General features: G+C 45.7%; 5 protein-coding genes across 6 annotated transcripts; 3 read left to right on the top strand and 2 right to left on the bottom strand.

Annotated features, from left to right (window-relative positions):
• Positions 1-82: 82 nt before the first annotated feature.
• Positions 83-1,605, top strand: LOC5667468 (uncharacterized). 2 transcript variants are annotated; one of them, XM_061643388.1, is made up of 3 exons: positions 83-1,090; positions 1,151-1,237; positions 1,311-1,605. In XM_061643388.1, exons 1-3 carry the CDS (start codon positions 95-97, stop codon positions 1,392-1,394), a joined length of 1,167 nt encoding a protein of 388 aa, XP_061499372.1. In that variant the 5' UTR covers positions 83-94; the 3' UTR covers positions 1,395-1,605. The 2 variants fall into 2 exon arrangements, with proteins under 2 accessions (XP_061499372.1, XP_061499371.1); XM_061643387.1 differs by having other exon boundaries at positions 1,151-1,605.
• On the bottom strand, positions 1,422-3,199 carry LOC1282030 (ER membrane protein complex subunit 2). The gene is made up of 4 exons (XM_322025.6): positions 2,948-3,199; positions 2,271-2,836; positions 2,107-2,202; positions 1,422-2,034 (listed from the first exon to the last, which is right to left on the bottom strand). The coding sequence occupies exons 1-4, from the start codon at positions 2,979-2,981 to the stop codon at positions 1,807-1,809; spliced, it is 924 nt and encodes a 307-aa protein (XP_322025.5). The 5' UTR covers positions 2,982-3,199; the 3' UTR covers positions 1,422-1,806.
• A 5-nt stretch (positions 3,200-3,204) lies between these two features.
• Positions 3,205-6,141, top strand: LOC1282031 (DNA replication licensing factor Mcm3). The gene is made up of 3 exons (XM_322026.5): positions 3,205-3,472; positions 3,563-4,852; positions 4,925-6,141. The coding sequence occupies exons 1-3, from the start codon at positions 3,407-3,409 to the stop codon at positions 6,026-6,028; spliced, it is 2,460 nt and encodes an 819-aa protein (XP_322026.3). The 5' UTR covers positions 3,205-3,406; the 3' UTR covers positions 6,029-6,141.
• On the bottom strand, positions 6,000-8,063 carry LOC1282032 (large ribosomal subunit protein mL65). Its single transcript, XM_322027.6, has 2 exons — positions 7,520-8,063; positions 6,000-7,451 (listed from the first exon to the last, which is right to left on the bottom strand). The coding sequence occupies exons 1-2, from the start codon at positions 8,011-8,013 to the stop codon at positions 6,224-6,226; spliced, it is 1,722 nt and encodes a 573-aa protein (XP_322027.5). The 5' UTR covers positions 8,014-8,063; the 3' UTR covers positions 6,000-6,223.
• Positions 8,064-13,567: 5,504 nt separating this feature from the next.
• On the top strand, positions 13,568-19,049 carry LOC1282033 (regulator of nonsense transcripts 1 homolog). The gene is made up of 4 exons (XM_322028.5): positions 13,568-13,624; positions 13,680-14,250; positions 14,321-14,721; positions 14,809-19,049. The coding sequence occupies exons 2-4, from the start codon at positions 14,068-14,070 to the stop codon at positions 17,708-17,710; spliced, it is 3,486 nt and encodes a 1,161-aa protein (XP_322028.5). The 5' UTR covers positions 13,568-13,624; positions 13,680-14,067; the 3' UTR covers positions 17,711-19,049.
• Positions 19,050-19,097: the final 48 nt, after the last annotated feature.

Genomic DNA, 19,097 nt, shown 5'->3' with positions numbered 1-19,097 from the left:
TTTTGACGCTGGGATAGTCATCAGGGTACGTATTCAAACTGTTTTGTAGTCAAATTCAAATCCTATTCCGTCCGTTTGAGGTTGCAGTATATCGATGAACGCGTTACAGTCAGTTAAAAGCTTTTTCCTTCCCACGTCATCCGCCGATTGGTGGGTTCAGTTCAGGAAATGGGAACATCTATGCTGCCCAAAACAGCCGACAGTGCGATTGGTGTTTCTGTTTCTGTTTTTCCTGCTTCTGGAACTGACCGTCTTCGCAATAACGTTGCTGTACGTTCCTTCGCGTATGCACACTGGTTCCTTTTTCCTGGACAACGGAGTACCGGCGATCCTGATCATTGCTACCACCGGAAGTGTCGTGAAGCTATCGCACATGCTTTCCCAGCGTCACCGAATTGGTGCCATCTCTGACACGCTGCAACAGTTTGATCACACGATCCAAATGCTAGACTTTCGAATGAAATGCGATGAAATTGTCTATTGGACAGCAGGATGGAGCATTACGTTTGCAATCACAACGCTTATTTTCTCAGTCACAATTAAAGTCTTTGGATCCGTGGTGTTTGAGCACGTGGGCACCGGTCTCATGATAGTGTTCATAAATATTACCAATATTCCGTACTCCGTGTTTACGGTGTGGTTTATAGTTTGTGAGCTTTGTATACGTTGCCGTATGCAATTGCTCCATTCCCTGCTGGACGGTGGCATGCGTTCGATGGCACCCAGCAGAAGGATAGAAATGGTCAAACGGTCCAGTCAGCTGCTAGCAGGCGTTACCAATTTGCACGCCGACCTTTCTTCTATTGTTGGGCATGTGAGTGCTATATTCTGCGTACAGGTGACTATTAGCCTGTCCGCGTTCACTATTTTGCTGATCTTCTGCATTTTTTCCTACTACCGAGCGGCCGTCGTTATGGGCGAGATCGAAACAAACTTTGCCTGGCTAACGATATGCTGGAGCCTGTACAACAGTTGCTTTCAGATACCGAAAGTGTTGTTTGGAGCCTGGATTCGACAGGGTTCAAACCAATTAACAAAACTGGTTCATCACCATCTTCGGCATGCTGACGAGTTTATGGTACAAAATCAGGTGTGTGTGTGTTTATGAGCATTTAAATTAAGCAGCACTTAAAGAGAGTACCTCCTTTAGTTATTCATTTTATCGCAGCAACTGGAACATTATTCGCTAACAATACGTCCTTGGTATTACACAATTAATTGGCCTGTATATGCTACGGTAAGACGATATGCATGGAACAGGTGTGGAGCCACGTGGGCCGGTATTAAATGCCATTTGTTTCCGGTTCCAGGTAATTGGCTATATCAGCACGTACGTTGTAATTTTGATACAGTTCGATAGTAAAACGTTGGACATTACCAGAGCTACAGAGTGACCGCTTTAAAGCATCGAAACACACGAATTACCAATGAAACATCATTTATTCAGCAGCGCTTCGTACAGTTTCCTTTTCTGTGTTATTACCACCACCAGAAATCAACAAAACAATGAGTCTACATTGTTGCACTGCGAAGAAGGGTCTACTGCACATGATCATTAATGTTTGAATGTTAATTAAATAAACACTTTGGAAAAGTATCTGCTAATTCCTATGCCGTCTAACTGCACTGAAACTAATCGTTACAAGGGCAAGGGAGAAAGTGCCTCCTTGCCACAGCATGAACTCGCAATAAAAAACAGTTAACGATAGAAACCGACCAAAGAGTATGAAATAATTGGGAAAAACGTACAGCGATTATTTTTCTGTAAAAGTGCATTTAAAAGACTAATTGACGTAAAAAAGATGGTCAATTGGCCACTTTCCCAACGTCCAATCCTCCAAATGCTTGCTCGAGCGCTTGCAGCTCGTCCTCACATCCTGCGGCTTTGCTTTTGCCAGCTTTTATTGCACCTTTGGTATCCTTAGCCGTTGGCTGCGTTCGCGCTTGAATCTGCCCCATTGCCCATTGGGCCAGCTTCTGCGCCTCCTTCCGTTTACCTATTACAAGCTTGGAGTTGGAAATGTGTCCGCAGCACTGCAAAGGAAAAGTACGAAATCGATCAGAATTCCAGCTGCAGCTTTCTTGTACATTGTACGGTACGCTTACCAAAAACAAGCCATACAGAGCCCGTAGGTTGTTAACGTTCAACTTTACCGCTTTGCAGTAGTGAGTTTTAGCCATCTCGATGTTGTCGAGACCACCCTGGAAGGAAGCCGAAATGATTGTTAACACTATTGTTCGTGCAATTGATTCCGCACAGCGTTGCTTACCATCGTGTACCGTATGTCAGCCAATCGCTGGTGAATCAGGTGACTATGCGGATTGTGCAGCAGCAACTCCTCCATGCAGAATGCTGCCTTCGCATACTCGCCCTCTGCTAGATACAGATTGCACAACTCGTGCCAGCCCTCCTGGTCCGACATGAAGATTTTCATGTAATCGCACAGCTCTTTGATAGCTTCTGCGGTGCGGCCTTGCGTTTTCAGGATAGCCACTTTGCGCTTACGCGGCGCTGCGTTCGTCTCATCCTTCCGTATGATTTGCTCGAGCTCGTCCAGCGCATCATCGTATCGCTCCAATGCTTCCAACAGCATCGACCGGTATTTTTGTATGCGAAGACTGCCGGGAAACTCGGCAGATAGGATACTAACGCAGTGTTCCGCAGTCTCGATGCGGTTACAGTCCAGGGCAGCGATTATCACCTGCTCTAGCACCAGGTGACGTTCATTGCCCAGTTTACTCTGCTTGCTGGACAGAACATTATCCCACAGTTGCATTACATCGTCGCTCTTTCTTTCATTATCATCGCGCCACTTTCGCAGCAAGTTCCTGGCATCTGAAGGAAAAGATTGACCATAATTATCGTAGAATCTATTCCCTTTCAATGTTCGGTGTCACCGCGCCTGGGGTGGTGGTGGAACCAAAACGCCCCCTTGCCTACACCTACCTGACCAACTCATTTCTTCTACGTTGTAAGACATGGTTGATGAATTCAATTCACATTGATAAAACGACGGTCGTTCTATCGAGGAGCAGTAGTGTAATCAAATTATTGGGCAACTCTACGTGGGTTTCGCAGTAGGACTTGGTAGCGACCACGGTGATTGGTTTTGTGATTTTTTCCCTTGTCGTACGGCTGTCATCGCTAGTTGCCCTTTTTCGACACCGTCAGGGTGGCGCTAGTGTAGCAGTTCGATTTGATCGTTTTGATCGTTTTATGTTGGCTGTCATTGTCGACATTTCGCGCGCATTTCTATGTTGATAATTGTTGCCCACGCCAGTCGGTCTGTGTGCTTGTACGTTTTACTTCGCTGTGCTCCGTGAATTAAGTGGGTGAAAAACTAACGCGCAACCGTTTTGCCTTCGATTGTTGTTTGTTTCCAATACGCAAACGTAAAACGCAAAAATGGCAGAGGACGATCAACGACTTGCCTCTATTCAAAACGAATATCTCAACTTCCTTGATGACGAGGTAAGTTTACGGGTCGAATTGCTGAGGAAATGAGCGAAAGCCCCCGAGAGTAGGTACTAACTAGACGATCTTTTCGTTGATTATCTGTAGGAAGACCAGGGTACATACACGGCCCACGTACGAAAAATGATCAACGATAAGAGTAAACGGTTGGTTGTAAATATTAACGACATCCGGCGGAAGAATCCAGGCCGTGCGTTGGCTCTGCTGAACAGCGCATTTGATGAGCAGCTGGCGTTTTCGCGAGCGTTGAAAGATTATGTTTCAACCATCGATATGAGCTACGCAAAGACGCAGGAAGACTTTCACGTAGCGTTCGAGGGAAGCTTTGGCAACAAGCATGTAACTCCACGCTCGTTGACATCGCGCTTTCTGGGTAATCTCGTGTGCGTCGAGGGTATCGTGACGAAGGTATCGCTTATCCGACCCAAAGTGGTCAAGAGTGTGCACTATTGTCCGGCGACGAAGAAGGTGATGGAACGTCGGTACACGGATCTCACTTCGTTTGAAGCCGTGCCGTCCAGTGCCGTCTACCCGACTAAGGATGACGATGGCAACCTGCTGGAGACGGAGTTTGGCCTGTCGGTGTACAAAGACCATCAAACGCTTAGCATTCAGGAAATGCCAGAGAAAGCCCCCGCGGGTCAGCTGCCCCGTTCGGTGGACGTTGTGTGCGACGATGATCTAGTTGATCGGTGCAAACCGGGCGATCGTGTACAGATCGTGGGTAACTACCGTTGTCTGCCCGGAAAGCAGGGTGGATACACAACGGGCACGTTCCGCACGATCCTGATCGCGAATAACATTTCGCAGCTAAATAAGGAAAGCACACTGAGCGTCACTCGTGAGGAGATCAATATGTGCAAGAAGCTGGCCAAGAACAATGACATTTTCGATCTGCTCGCGAAAAGCTTAGCCCCATCGATACACGGCCACGAGTACGTGAAGAAGGCAATCCTATGCCTGCTGTTGGGAGGAATCGAGAAGAATCTGGCCAACGGAACGCGTCTGCGTGGTGACGTGAATGTGCTGCTGATCGGAGATCCGAGTGTCGCAAAGTCGCAGCTTCTGCGCTACGTACTGAATACAGCACCGCGTGCAATCACAACGACCGGTCGCGGATCGAGCGGTGTCGGTTTGACTGCAGCCGTTACCACCGATCAGGAGACGGGCGAGCGTCGTCTCGAGGCCGGTGCCATGGTTTTAGCCGATCGTGGCGTGGTGTGTATCGACGAGTTCGACAAGATGAGTGACATCGACCGAACCGCTATCCACGAGGTGATGGAGCAAGGCCGTGTAACCATTTCGAAGGCCGGTATACATGCGTCGCTGAACGCTCGTTGCTCCGTGCTTGCTGCAGCGAATCCCGTCTACGGACGAGTAAGTAGCACATGCAGCAAAACGCATTCAATCGAGGGCTTTGCTGAGTAATCTTTCCCTTTCTCATTGCAGTACGACCAATACAAAACACCGATGGAAAACATTGGGCTGCAGGATTCGCTGCTTTCTCGGTTCGATCTGCTGTTTGTAATGTTGGATGTAATCGACAGTGATCACGATCGTATGATTTCCGACCATGTGGTCCGTATGCATCGCTATCGGAACCCGAAGGAGCAGGACGGCGATGTGCTTCCCATGGGCGTCAGCGCCGTGGATATGTTGTCCACCATCAATCCCGACACGCTGGAAGACAAAGAAACTCCGATGTATGAAAAATACGATCCACTGCTGCATGGGGCGTCTCGCAAGCGCACCGACCAGATCCTCTCGATGGAGTTCATGCGCAAGTACATACACATTGCCAAATGTCTGAAGCCGAAATTGACTGAAACAGCGTGTGAGATGATTTCGAATGAGTACTCCCGTTTACGGTCGCAAGATTTGATGGATTCGGACGTTGCCCGCACGCAACCGGTAACAGCGCGTACGTTGGAAACGTTGATTCGTCTATCGACGGCCCACGCCAAAGCGCGCATGTCCCGCTCGGTTGCCGAGCAGGATGCTCAAGCAGCGATCGAACTGATACAGTTCGCTTACTTCAAGAAGGTGTTGGAGAAGGAGAAGAAAAAGCGCCGTCGCACAGAGAACGATGATTCGCAGGATGAGATGGAGGACGACGAGGAAGAAGCAGCAGTACAGGAAGAGACTGCAGCATCACAAGGCACGCGCCGTTCCAAGCGAACCCGTGTCGAACACCACGATGATTCCGATCACGAGGAACTGCTAACGTCCCCTCCGGATCGGGGCGATCTCACTCGCCGAACTACCATTACCAGCCCGAGAGTGGCCGAGAGCGCCGCCATGGACACGGAGGAGGCAGCCGAAAGTAGTGTTGTTGCGATCAGCGAAGCGCGCCTCAAACTGTTCCGTCAGGGCGTGTTTATGGCATTTAAACATTTCCATGATCAATCGGTCTCGCTTGCCCGACTGACGACACACATCAATGAAAACAGCGGCGATGAAGCGTTTACTCCCGGTGAAATAACGGCAGCCGTGAATCAGATGACCGAAAGCAACAACATCATGGTTCATGATGATATGGTGTTTTTAATTTAAATCGAACGGTGTTTATCCTTTTACCTACTACACAATATTTTTTTCTTTCTTGTGCTGATCTGTTAGTAACGTATTATTAAACTTCAATAAACATTTTGCTAAGGAAAATACAATTGAACGTTTTTTTTTCGAAATCACTGTTTAGTAGTGTTAAAGATGTTTATTCAATAATGCGCTGCTACAAATTCGACGCTGCTACTGTCTTCGTACGTTAGGGTAGTATGTAGCTTCGAACTTGGGCCTGCTCTTCGGTCCACCTGGTCGCACAGCACGGGGAATGTATTTAAGTGCGTGCTCGTCCATGCGTCGATTGTACATATTTTCACCCAACTCAAATGGTCTGCGTTTTGGCTCCATGGGACGAGTCTTATTATCGATCTTGTATATCTTTTCCCATTGATATACCTCCGGCACTAGCCGGTGTCGGGGACGATTTGATGCCATGTGCTTGTACGCTCGTTCCATAAACACCCGTCGGTTTTCATCCTCAATGTCTGCAACGCGCGTCTCCGTTGGGCAGAGGTATGGCTTCAGATTCACGGCACGTTCCTTCGGTTGATTAATGTAGAACATTATTATTTGTTGAAGCACTTCTTTGTTGAGCCCATTAATTTTGCCATTCTCATCGATCGACTCGTACAGTTGCATCGCATCCGTTCCCCAGCACAGGTTGTACCGACTGTTAGCGTCAACTTGATCCGAGTGGAGAAGAGTCGTGTTGAGCTGATAGGCATAGAACGACCAGTATTTGCCATCGGTTATTACCGTCTGAGTAGTTAGCGGATACGTTACATCGTTGAACACTGAGAACCCTTGGTAGCAAGCCTGACCCAACAACCACGCGAAACTGGACAAAATTCCTTGCGCATCGATAGCTTCGCTCAAATCATCAACCGCACAATACTTGTGGCGATTCAGTGCGTGGCTTCGCCGTTGAAAAGACAACAAACCAAACTCGTGCTGCTCTCCAGGCCAAAATCCTGGCACAGTTGTGGCATGACGGAAGTCGGCGATGTACCCCAATGCCAGTGGATCGTATCGGTAGTCCGGTATTTCGGCGCCATCTTGCTTTACATCAAACGATTCCAAATCCTTCGGGAGCAAAGGCTCCAGCAGCAGCTTGTGCCTCAGGGCCATGTATGGCTTGCCAACGTATTGGATGTTACGATCATACGGGTCATTGGCATACTGCTTCTGCCATTCCACTCCTTCCTTTATCTTGCGCACCAGATTCGGGGGATAAATGCCACCAAGGAACCAGAATGCTTCATGTCGAGGATCGACATCGGTTTCAATCTCATTCAAATGATTGAACTTGGGCGCAAGTGCATTCGTTATAGTTCGGTTGAGCTGTACGAGCAGCGATCGTACCACTGTTTCTTCCTTTTCCACCGGAGACACAGTTTCGTCGCGCTTAACATGACTGAAACAATGGGAGGAAAAGTGCAATTAGCAATTAGCAAGCAGATCGATCGGTTGGCTCATGATTACCTGTAGTTCGAGAGTTCCAAAGCGATCGTGTCCTCCAGCTCGGTCTGTATCGATTCAAGAATTTTTGCCGCTTCCTCCTTCAGTGGATCGTAGTACTGCGGGAGCCCAGTCTGGAAGCACGTTCTCGTAGCGTACTGCATGAAAGGTTTAATGTTGTATGGGAACTTTTCATCAGTCAGCATGTTCATCTTGTATCCGTAGTACTTGGGCATGTTGATTTCGAACAGCTTCTCCTCCACCGAGCTTAGTTTGGCAATCTTCTGGTGCCATGATTCACGTTCGCGTTTCTTTTTGGCCGGGAAGCTTAAATCTTGAATGGGTGGATATTCTGGGGAGTTTGTGTATTCGTGCTCCTTGCTCGGAAGCGGCCGGGATGCAAGAGCACGGTGGCCATGGCGGCCCAGAAGCCACAGATTTGGTCGAAAGTTTCTGGACAGCATTTTCACTACACGGCCCGGGTTTGTTATGAAATGTTGGAAAAATTGCCGAAACATGTCGGTTCGGGCTTGACACTTCCCCAAACGTCATTGTCCGACAGTGCGGCGGCCTAATGTCGACTTCCATTCGACAGTTGGCAGCTGAAGAGTATAGACGGGTTCAAATTAAAGTGACGGTTAAAACAAGTGTGCGCAAGCAAAAAAAAAAAAGTGTTGTTCACCTCAGGTTTGGAGCTGTTATAAAAAAAAAAAAAAAATCACATAAGGGAAAAGCGACAAAAACCACAAGAGGTGGTCACAAGGTAGGAGACATGGGGGTCCAGGACCCGGGAGGGGGCATTCCCCTCGGGAATTATTACGAGCTTTTGGAGGGGCAAATTGAGCCCAAAAGAAAAATGGGAAAAAATATTAAAAGACTAGCTATTGGGAACGAGTCTTCGGAAGAAGAGGTCTTTTTAGTAATGGAAGCAATTAATTCAAACAGAGATTTGAACAAAGTGAACCCATTTTTGGTATCAAAGAAAATAGAAAATGCAATTGGCACTAAAGCCCTTAAAGTATCTCGGCTGAGAGAGGGAAAGTTACTAATTAAAGTAGCCAACAAGAAACAGGCAAACAAACTAAAAGATCTAAAAAAACTAACGGACGGTCGAGGCGAGGTAAATGTGCTAACAAAAGAACATCCAACCCTCAATACAAGCAAAGGAGTAATCCGATGCCCTGACATAGAATTCATGACGGAGGCTGAAATCATGGAGGGACTGAGCGAACAACGTGTCGTAGAGGTCAATATCCTCAAAAGGAAAGTTGATAACGAATTGAAAAACACACGTACGGCAATCATCACATTCAACTCAGGCAAAATACCTCGCATGGTCGACTTTGGACTGTACCCAGTCAAGGTTGAACTGTACATCCCTCGGCCAATGAGGTGCATTACTTGCATGAAATTAGGACACACAAAAAAATGGTGCAAGAATGAGAAAACATGTGCTAACTGCAGTTTACCGGTACACGAAACCTCTTGCAAAGAAACAAAATGCGTGTCATGCGGGGAGGCCCACAACACGCTGGACAAAAACTGTCCTGTTTTCTTGGACGAAGTAGAAATAAATAAAATAAAGACAGAGAACAGAATTACGTATGGAGAAGCCAAACGCATACGGAGACGTCAATGCCCTACCATCCCAAAAAATTACACAACCGAACACTCATACGCTCAGAAGACCAAAGCAAAGACAAATGCTCCATCACCAAAACCATCCACTAGCAGAAACAGCGATACCAATACTACAGAAAACAACCAAAACACAAACACAGAAATAAATAACCTACCAACAGAAAAAGTACACATCAATAACACCCTCACCACTCCACAGAACAATATAAATACAAATATCACGAAAGATACAGAAATCATTTACGATCTGGATGCCCTATCCGATACCTCTATCGGGTCAAAGGACTCCATTTACGTTCAAGAGATTAACAATACTCCTACAACCAACAAATGCACAAAAACAACTGACTCCAAAATAACAGACACATACATGCACGAACCAAATTCAGACAACGAAAAATTCGAAATTTTCAACTAGAAAAGATTCATGTACCAAATAAAAATAAAAAATTCAAATCCTCTACATCTACCAATATAATGAAAGGCTTTCAATATATTACAAGCCAATATACAAGGATGGAAGAATAATAAAGACGAGATAAGAGAATTACTCCTCAAAGAAAAAATAGATGTAGCATGCCTACAAGAAACGTGGTTGAACACCAACACATACAACTCAATAAAGATACCTCAATTTCACGCCATTGCTCAAAACAGAGAGGACGGATATGGTGGAAGCCTAGTGCTTATTCGCAACACACTCAACTACGAACAAATTGACATCATCGCTCCTAACCCATACATACAAGTTGCGGCAATAAAAATCAAACGTTCGGGTTTAGTCATCGCTTCGATATACGTGAAACCGAATACACCTGCTCAGCAGTTCAATTCGCTATGTAATAGAATTTTTTCTAGACTAAAAAAAAGCAACCGAACAATTATAGTAGGCGACTTTAATGCACACAGCACAGAATGGGGAAATCATTACTCAAATGGCAAAGGAAAGTCACTTCTAGACACAATCATAAAATCTAACATGAAAATTATACATAATAAGGAATACACCTTCATTAACCCGGACCCCAATAAACGAAATTCGGCCATTGATCTCACAATAACATCGAGACAGCTTTCAACGGTTACACAGAGAAAGGTTACCGACATGCATGTAGGTAACAGTGGTCATCGGGTAATAATATCCTCGCTAGATGAGACTCCATCTCCCCCAAACCAAAGAGTAATTTATAATAACAAAAAAATAGATAGTCTAGTAAGAGTTTTACCATTTAAACAAAACACCAGCATCGACACTATAACTACTGACATCAACAAAATTATCAAGAACAACATGTCCAAATCCACGTTCATCCCCAAATCATGGTGGACAGACGAGGTTCGGGAGGCATGGACCAATAAAAATGAAGCTAGGAAACTTTACAATAACAATCAAACTATAGATAATCACATAGAATATAAGAGAAAGCTGGCAAAATTTCGATTCCTAATGAAAAGAGGTAAAGCAAGCAGCATCGAAAAAAAAATAAAAGAGGTGGACTCTCAAACATCATCTGAAAAACTCTGGAGGCTAATGGGGACCATTCAGGGAAAGCCACCAAAATCAAACATAATTGCCAAAGACACCGAAAAAGCCAAAGAATTTTTAAAAATAAACTTCAATAGCAACGATAATAAAATAAGATCCCCTTCTCCAAGATTCATAAGTGATGTAAATATCTTAGACGAGCAGAAATGGGATAGAATCATAAGATCTAAACGAAACTCTTCCCCTGGTGTAGACAAAATAAGTTACAACATACTAAAGCTACTGAACAGAGATAACACACATGCAATTATAAAAGACATTAACACTATGTACAAAACGGGAAAAATAGATAAAAAGCTAAGAAGAATCAAAATTGTTGCTATCAATAAGCCAGGAAAAGATGCTAACAATGTGGCAAATTATAGACCAATTGCCTTGTTGCCAACCATAACAAAGGTCACAAATACAGCTATACTAGAAAATATTCAGCTCATAACGGAAAAATACCAACTTCTACCTTCAACATCATTTGGCTTCCGGAAAAATCGAGCAACAACATCAGCAGTCGATTTTCTGACTAATAATTTAAAAAAAAATAACCGGAATAACAAACACACTGCCGTCATTTTTATTGATGTACAAAATGCGTATAACAGTGTAGATGTAAATATTTTAGCTGAAACTATGACAAGAAATATGATATCTCCCGAAGATATCAGATGGGTAAAAAACTTCTTGACCAACCGATGGGTTGAAATAGATTCAGATGGCCAAACAATTAGAAGAAGGATATCCAACGGTCTCCCACAAGGTGATGTGTTATCTCCGTTATTATTCAACCTATACACCAGCGACTGCCATGCTTTAAATGCAAATAAAATCAAGCTAATACAGTATGCAGACGATTTTGCATTGATAGAAAACGGAATTTCCCTACAACAACTAAAAACCAAACTACAACGGTCCCTGAACCAACTAGCTAACATGCTTGCAACACTAAAACTAAATATCAACATAGAAAAAACCAAAGTAATGACGTTCACGAAAGAGAATAATTACATTAAAATGAAAATGAACGGAGTCCCGATCGAGAGGGTCAAATCACACCGCTTTCTGGGAATAGAAATAGATGACAAATTGAAATTCCACTCCCACATAAAAAATCAAATAACGAAAGCGAAGAAGAAAATAAATTTCATTCAAATAGTCTGCAACAATAAAAACAATATAAACCCTGGTAAAACCATACAACTTCACCAATCTCTAGTGAGAGGCACTTTAGAGTACGGGATATCTCTCAGCAAAAATGCCAACAAGAACGTGTTAAATTCCCTTAATCCCATACTAAACCAAACCTTACGTAAAGTAACAGGCTGCTGTAAAACCACTCCCATCAACACACTCCTCGCAATTTCAGCAGAAATACCGTTCAATATAAGAAGTTCATTACTAGTAGAAAAACAACTCGCAAAAGCAATAGCCCATTCACTTTTTAATCCCCAATACCTCAACATCCATAGAAACACACCCCCTCGTAAATTATCAGCTCAAGAACAAACATATATAGCCAACAAAAGTATATACGATAACATAGCCCGACATGAGTTCAATCACTCCAAAAATAGTCACTTCCTCACCAATATCAACACCTCCATCCCTGATATAGACAAAAGCAAAAACAACTACAACATAACTGTTCTAAGACAAAAAAGCTTAGAAATCATAAACAGTCAACCAGGAGTAAAAATATACACTGATGGAAGCATAATAGATGATAAATGTGGCATCGGAGTTTACATAAAGATGACCAACAAAGAAATCAAATTATCAGAGGGACTCTACCATCCGACTTCCATTTGCACAACTGAACTATATTCCATAGACCTTGCTTTAGAAACCGCCAGCAAAGAAAACATAAAAAATTGTACCTTATATACAGACAGTCTAGCAGCATGCTACATACTGCTGGCAGCGCAGCAAGAAATGCATATTGACGAACTAATCAGCAAAATCTTGCACAATTGTGAAAGAACACAATGCCATATTCAATGGATCCCCAGCCATGTGGGTATCCCGGGGAATGAAATTGCAGATAGGCTAGCAAGAATGGGTACCACAATTCAAACAATACAAAACAAACTAAGATTATCAGATGCCATAACCCTCTTCACTAACAGAGCTAGGACGGAAGCCAACACTTGGTATTCCCAAACATGCCTTACTAAAGGAAAGAAATTCGCAAAATATCAGGAATCGATTCCCAAAAAAATGTGGCACCATAACCTGAAACTCCCCCCAAAAGAAATCAAAATAATCAATAGGCTAATCGCTGGTCATGATTATGGAAATTACTGGCTTCATAAGATGAAATTAGTCGACCATGGAACATGTTCGATTTGCAACAAAGATGATACAGGATCACATAGAGTGTTTGACTGCCAGAAATATGAGATAGAGAGAAACAGACAAGAAAAACTCAATGAAGAAAACTTCATAAAGGCATGGAAAACCAAAAACATAAAAATTTTGAAAATAGTCACAGAATTCATCAAAGACAATAAGATAACGTTCTAAAATAACGTTTTTTTTTTTCAAATTATCAAATATGAACTACCTTAGAATCCTACCCGAACTCATAAACGCAACAACTCATAAACAGAACAACAGTCAGAAAAAACAACACAAGGTTCACAAAAAGGAACACAGAGACAAAAATAACGAATCGATAGAACAAATCAAACGACAGAAAGGAATAAAAGAAAAGAAGGACATATAGCCTCAGTAGCTGGTCCTAAACTAAAGAGGTTCGCAGTAAAACGCAACCACGGACTAGTAGCGGAGGGCCCAGGAAGCTGGACTCCGTATACCGAACCGGGGTATAACCTCAAAAAGAGAAGAAGAAGAAGAAGAATGTCGACTTCCGACAAAGGAGGCCGAAGCAGTCTTCCGACAATTTACAAACTGGTACCCAATGTTGGGAAAATAGTCAAAATATAGAAAAGGTAAATTGTTTCGTTTGTTGAAATACCCTCTAATTGAATTGGCACACGTGTCTAGTAATCTAGTTTCAGAAAACGACCAATTAATGTGGAATATTTGTCACATGACAGAAGTGACAGTTGACGTGAGTCAGGAAGCGACGATATAATCTACGTCGTGTAGGAATTTTACCCCCACATTCTGAAAACGTCTAGAGGAAAAGTGCCACTGAAACGAGCAAAATAAAATTACTCACCAAATACGAGCAGCATCGAATAGCGGAGCGGGAGTAAAGTGCTGATCTTTGTAATACGGGACGAACTTTGCGAGGTGTAGGGTCCATCCGGGGCTCCGTCCAGGTGGTGTTTTGGCGAACACGCAGCGCGGTATAGCAGAAGCAGATAGGTAGGTAGTTGTGCTGCGCCTGAAACAAGAGTCCGCGAAAAAACCACGAGCTAGGCAAAAGATGAGTGTCGACGCTTACGACGGAACCACGGGTTCCCAATCGTTGACCTTCGTCGATACAGAGGAGAACTATTTTGTGGGAGCCGATTCGCAGGGAACGGACTACGATTTTCGCGACTTTACGATTCCTTCGCAAAGTCAAACCCAAGCTTCGCAGCTCGATCATCTGGGCGGTGGGAGCCAGGTAAGAGAAAGCGCGGACCGTGCCACAGTCGTTTGGCGGGAGAAGCATTACGCGTTTTGCATTGTTGCAGGTGAATGGATTCGGCCGTCGCATCGGTGTGGATCCGACGAAATTGTCCGGAATTACCTCGGCCATCGGTGAGCTGCAGTTTGAGGAGGATGAGGATGAGATAGATCCAGCGGAGAATAAGGATTTACCACCGCACGCCTGCCGTTACTGTGGCATACACGAGCCAAGTACGGTGGTTATGTGTAACATATGTAAAAAATGGTTCTGCAACGGACGCGGCAGCACGTCTGGGTCACACATTGTGAATCATCTTGTTCGCGCAAAGCACCGTGAGGTTACCTTACATGCGGACGGTCCCCTCGGAGAGACGGTCCTGGAGTGTTACTCCTGTGCCGTCCGGAACGTGTTTGTGCTCGGGTTTATCCCAGCGAAAAGCGACTCTGTAGTTGTGCTGTTGTGCAGGTCAGTTGATTTCCATAGATTCCACATCGTACACGTGCGATTTTGGGGCTTGGTAGCATTGATTTGAATAAAATGTATTGCTTGCAGACAACCCTGTGCAGCACAGAACTCCATCAAGGACATGAACTGGGATCAGGAGCAGTGGAAGCCGTTGATCGCCGATCGTTGCTTCTTGTTTTGGCTGGTAAAGATTCCAACCGAGCAGGATCAATTGCGTGCGCGCAAGGTGTCTGCTGCCCAAATTAACAAGCTGGAAGAGCTGTGGAAGGAAAATGTGGACGCAACTTTCCAGGATCTCGAGAAGCCCGGCATCGACAAGGAACCGCAGCAGGTACAGTTGCGTTACGTGGACGGATATCAGTATCAGAACACGTTCGGACCGCTGGTAAAGCTGGAAGCGGACTACGATGAAAAGCTGAAAGAGAGTCAAACGCAGGAAAACATTGAAATCCGTTGGGACACTGGGTTGAACAAGAAAACGATCGCTTACTTTACACTGGCAAAGAACGACGGAGACATGAAGCTGATGCATGGAGATGAGCTAAAGTTGCGCTACGTCGGAGAGCTGCACAAACCGTGGAGCTGCATCGGGCACGTAATCAAGGTGCCGGACAACTATGGCGATGATGTGGGGTTGGAGCTGAAGCACAACCATCAGGCACCGATCGAGCGTACCAGCAACTTCTCGGTCGATTTCATCTGGAAGGGCACGTCTTTCGAGCGCATGCAGCAAGCGCTTCGCAAGTTTGCGATGGACGCGAAAAGTGTTTCGAACTACATTTACGCACGCTTGCTGGGAAACGTCCGTGCCGATGGTGCCGAAGAGGTGCTGTTTAGGCTGAATTTGCCCAAGCATTTCAGTGCCCCCAACCTGCCCGACCTGAATCGGTCTCAGGTCTACGCGGTTCGCCACGCACTGCAGCGCCCCTTGAGCCTTATCCAGGGTCCACCGGGCACGGGCAAGACGGTCACTTCAGCAACGATCGTGTACCAGTTGGCGCGGTTAAACAGTGGCCCCATATTGGTCTGCGCACCGAGTAACACTGCCGTTGATCAGTTGACGGAGAAGATTCATCGCACGAATCTGAAAGTTGTGCGCGTGTGTGCCAGATCACGCGAAGCGATCGATTCCCCAGTCAGTTTCCTAGCGCTGCACAATCAAATTCGAAATATGGCACAAAATTCGGAGCTAAAGAAACTGCAACAGTTAAAAGACGAAACGGGTGAGCTAAGCCTCTCAGATGAGCGACGTTATCGATCGTTGAAGAAACAGGCCGAGCGCGAACTGTTGGAAGCGGCTGATGTGATATGCTGCACCTGCGTTGGAGCGGGCGATCTTCGTCTGCAGCGTATCAAGTTCAACTCCATCTTGATCGATGAATCGATGCAGTCAACGGAACCGGAATGTATGGTGCCTGTAGTGCTGGGTGCCAAACAGCTCATCCTGGTCGGTGACCACTGTCAGCTGGGCCCGGTCGTGATGTGTAAAAAGGCGGCTAAGGCCGGCCTGTCGCAAAGTCTGTTCGAGCGGCTAGTGGCGCTAGGCATCCGTCCATTCCGGCTCGAGGTGCAATACAGAATGCACCCGGAGTTGTCACAATTTCCTTCGAACTTCTTCTATGAAGGCAGTCTGCAAAACGGCGTGTGCGCGGATGAGCGTAAGCTCAAAGTCGACTTTCCATGGCCCTCTCCGGACTGTCCGATGTTTTTCCTGGTCACACAGGGCCAGGAAGAAATCGCGGGATCGGGTACCTCGTATCTGAACCGCACGGAGGCATCGAATGTGGAAAAAATAACGACCCGATTTTTGAAGGCCGGTATTAAACCCGATCAAATCGGCATCATTACGCCGTACGAAGGGCAGCGAGCGTACCTGGTACAGTACATGCAGTACCAGGGTTCATTGCACTCGAAGCTGTACCAGGAGATCGAAATTGCCAGCGTGGATGCGTTCCAGGGACGCGAGAAAGATATCATTATCATGTCTTGTGTGCGGGCGAATGAGCACCAGGGCATCGGTTTTCTGAACGACCCCCGTCGGCTGAACGTAGCTCTGACCCGTGCCAAATACGGTATCATTATAGTGGGCAACCCGAAGGTATTGGCGAAGCAAGAGCTGTGGAACCACTTGCTGAACTTCTACAAGGACAAAAAGGTGTTGGTGGAAGGATCGCTGAACAATCTGAAGGAATCGATGATTCAGTTTACCAAACCGAAAAAGATTATCAATACGCTCAATCCCGGATCACATTTCATGACCAATGCCATGTACGACGCAAAGGAAGTGCTGGGCGGTGGTTATTTTGATCGCAATCCCGGACCATCAACAAGTTACGCGCATAACCCGTTGGCAGGGTACGGAAACGCGAGTGCTTACCACCAACAGCAGGGAGGATTTGTGGATGTGCCGGGGCACGGTGGAAGCGGCACTACTGCTAGCGCGAACACACCGCTAGATGCGTTTATGCGTAAGGTGCACGACCCTATCGGCTACATTTCGCCCCAGCGCACCCATCCTGCAGTGAGCAATATGCCAGTCCCGGTGGGAATGTTCATCAATATGTCGAATGCTCCCTCTCGCTTCTATCAGCAGCAGCAGCAGGCAGCAATTCAGGCGGCAAAGCAAACTCGTCGCCCGGTGGTTGGTAAGACTGCTAGCCAACTGCTTGCATCTGGCTCAGTATCGACATCCAGCGGTGGCAAGTCGAGCCGTCCACGTCCGATAGGCCCACCAAGCAGTAGCGGCAACAATGCGCACATCAGCGGTACGGCGAACGCATCGCTTACGCAGGGCATGTCGCAAAACATGTCTCAGCCGGGCTTTAGCCTATCGCAGCAGCCAGAATTTTCGCAGGATTACATGGGCGAGTATCAGTCACAGATGGATAACATCTTGTCGCAGGAGTCCAACTATCACAGCCAATCCGGGCCGGGCGACCGTCTGCCGTTCGAACTGCACTCGAGATCGCAGTTTTCCCAACCCTACTGATAAAGCTTGACTGGCGGAACAATTTTAAAAGCTGGAATGCTAAACCGATGCAAAGCTATCATTCAAACACATACGACACGGTGAACCATACAGAGGGAAGCACGATTTTATCGAGCGAGCAAATTCATGCAAAGGCTTGCTCGAGGCTTACGACAAACCCGTAAGAGCAATCACAGCGTGGTGCGAACCGTTCGCAGGCCATTAAATGCATCCGGCAAAAGCTGTTTGTCCGAGAGGCGGAATGAGTGCCATTTCGTTGGGACGGATAACAAACGGGACTTAACTGTGGACCGATGGCGGTAACCGTTAGAGAGCAGGGAATTCATTGACTCTAACGAAGGTCTCGAATCGGGTTGCATCTCACTCGCTTGCTGGTAAAGCGGACAGCGGTAAGGATACCACAATCAGCTCCAATAGCATTGTTGGCACGAAAGGCTTTGCACAGGATGTCTCATGTACCCTGGCGCATTCAGTAATCTGAAACGAATGGGCTGAGCAGTAAACAACTAACATCCAACAGCCAGCTTGATGGTTAATGGTACCAAAGTATTGTGGGCGGTTTGCCGTGATTTGCTGAATGGACATTTCCATTCTGCAATGTAACAGCTCAAAGCTCATGGCTGTTTTGTGGCTGCTGCTGTGTGTTCTTTTGTTCTATTGTTTTGTCTGTTGCATTCGTAGTTCCAACATATACTTTTTTTTAGACGAATGGTCTGACCCATCAGTTTTCTTTATCGCGCGAAAAGGCCATTATTGAATGAGAATATTGAGCGTATTTTTCCCCAAACTCAAGTACAAACAACAAATTAGAGTGCATTGGTTGAGGATTGCTCTCGTCAGCGATTGACTGCATTTTTCAATTCGTTGTCGATCCTGTGCTCCTTAACTGGTGATCGTTAGCGAACCTTTTCCTGAGCAACAATCGCCCAATTGAAGGTATGTCACCATCAGGGTGCATTTTGCAACTGTGCACTATTATTCCAACAGCTCACACACTACACGCGATGTTACAGGCATCGTACGATGTGACAATACAGCGTTGAAGGTAAAACGCATCCCTCGTTTCGGTTATTTGGTTCATCAGCTGATTATTTTGAGTTCTTTCAATTAAGTACGGTATAGAGAGGCAGGTAGACAGAATACGGTCACACCCAAGACCATGAGGCCGTATTGAGCAAGTAGCACTAAGTTTGCCGATTCAACTTAAGGTATCTACAGAACGTATTCACTCTGTGCTCTGAAGAAGCTTAAACATCTCAAAATTCTTCACCAGTGGATAGGCTACTATTAGATTCCGTCTTTTTGTGTTGGCCAATAAAATATTTTGTTTTGAATGCAACTTGCATGGTAGGGGTTTAACACTTTTATCCGAAATTTCTAACGCATC

The sequence above is a fragment of the Anopheles gambiae genome, chromosome 2, assembly GCF_943734735.2.
Source record: "Anopheles gambiae chromosome 2, idAnoGambNW_F1_1, whole genome shotgun sequence".
Lineage (NCBI taxonomy): Eukaryota > Metazoa > Arthropoda > Insecta > Diptera > Culicidae > Anopheles > Anopheles gambiae.
This window is presented reverse-complemented; position numbering and strand designations above follow the sequence as displayed.

Coding starts and splice junctions, on each gene's coding strand:
- LOC5667468 (XM_061643387.1), top strand. CDS start 95: ATGAACGCGTTACAGTCAGTTAAAAGCTTTTTCCTTCCCACGTCATCC. Junction 1,091..1,150: donor AGTTTATGGTACAAAATCAG/GTGTGTGTGTGT, acceptor TACCTCCTTTAG/TTATTCATTTTATCGCAGCA.
- LOC1282033 (XM_322028.5), top strand. CDS start 14,068: ATGAGTGTCGACGCTTACGACGGAACCACGGGTTCCCAATCGTTGACC. Junction 14,251..14,320: donor ATCTGGGCGGTGGGAGCCAG/GTAAGAGAAAGC, acceptor GCATTGTTGCAG/GTGAATGGATTCGGCCGTCG. Junction 14,722..14,808: donor GTAGTTGTGCTGTTGTGCAG/GTCAGTTGATTT, acceptor TATTGCTTGCAG/ACAACCCTGTGCAGCACAGA.
- LOC1282032 (XM_322027.6), bottom strand. CDS start 8,013: ATGTTTCGGCAATTTTTCCAACATTTCATAACAAACCCGGGCCGTGTA. Junction 7,452..7,519: donor TTGGAACTCTCGAACTACAG/GTAATCATGAGC, acceptor CCATTGTTTCAG/TCATGTTAAGCGCGACGAAA.
- LOC1282031 (XM_322026.5), top strand. CDS start 3,407: ATGGCAGAGGACGATCAACGACTTGCCTCTATTCAAAACGAATATCTC. Junction 3,473..3,562: donor TCAACTTCCTTGATGACGAG/GTAAGTTTACGG, acceptor GATTATCTGTAG/GAAGACCAGGGTACATACAC. Junction 4,853..4,924: donor CGAATCCCGTCTACGGACGA/GTAAGTAGCACA, acceptor TTCTCATTGCAG/TACGACCAATACAAAACACC.
- LOC1282030 (XM_322025.6), bottom strand. CDS start 2,981: ATGTCTTACAACGTAGAAGAAATGAGTTGGTCAG. Junction 2,837..2,947: donor AGAAGAAATGAGTTGGTCAG/GTAGGTGTAGGC, acceptor CTTTTCCTTCAG/ATGCCAGGAACTTGCTGCGA. Junction 2,035..2,106: donor CTCTGTATGGCTTGTTTTTG/GTAAGCGTACCG, acceptor TTTCCTTTGCAG/TGCTGCGGACACATTTCCAA.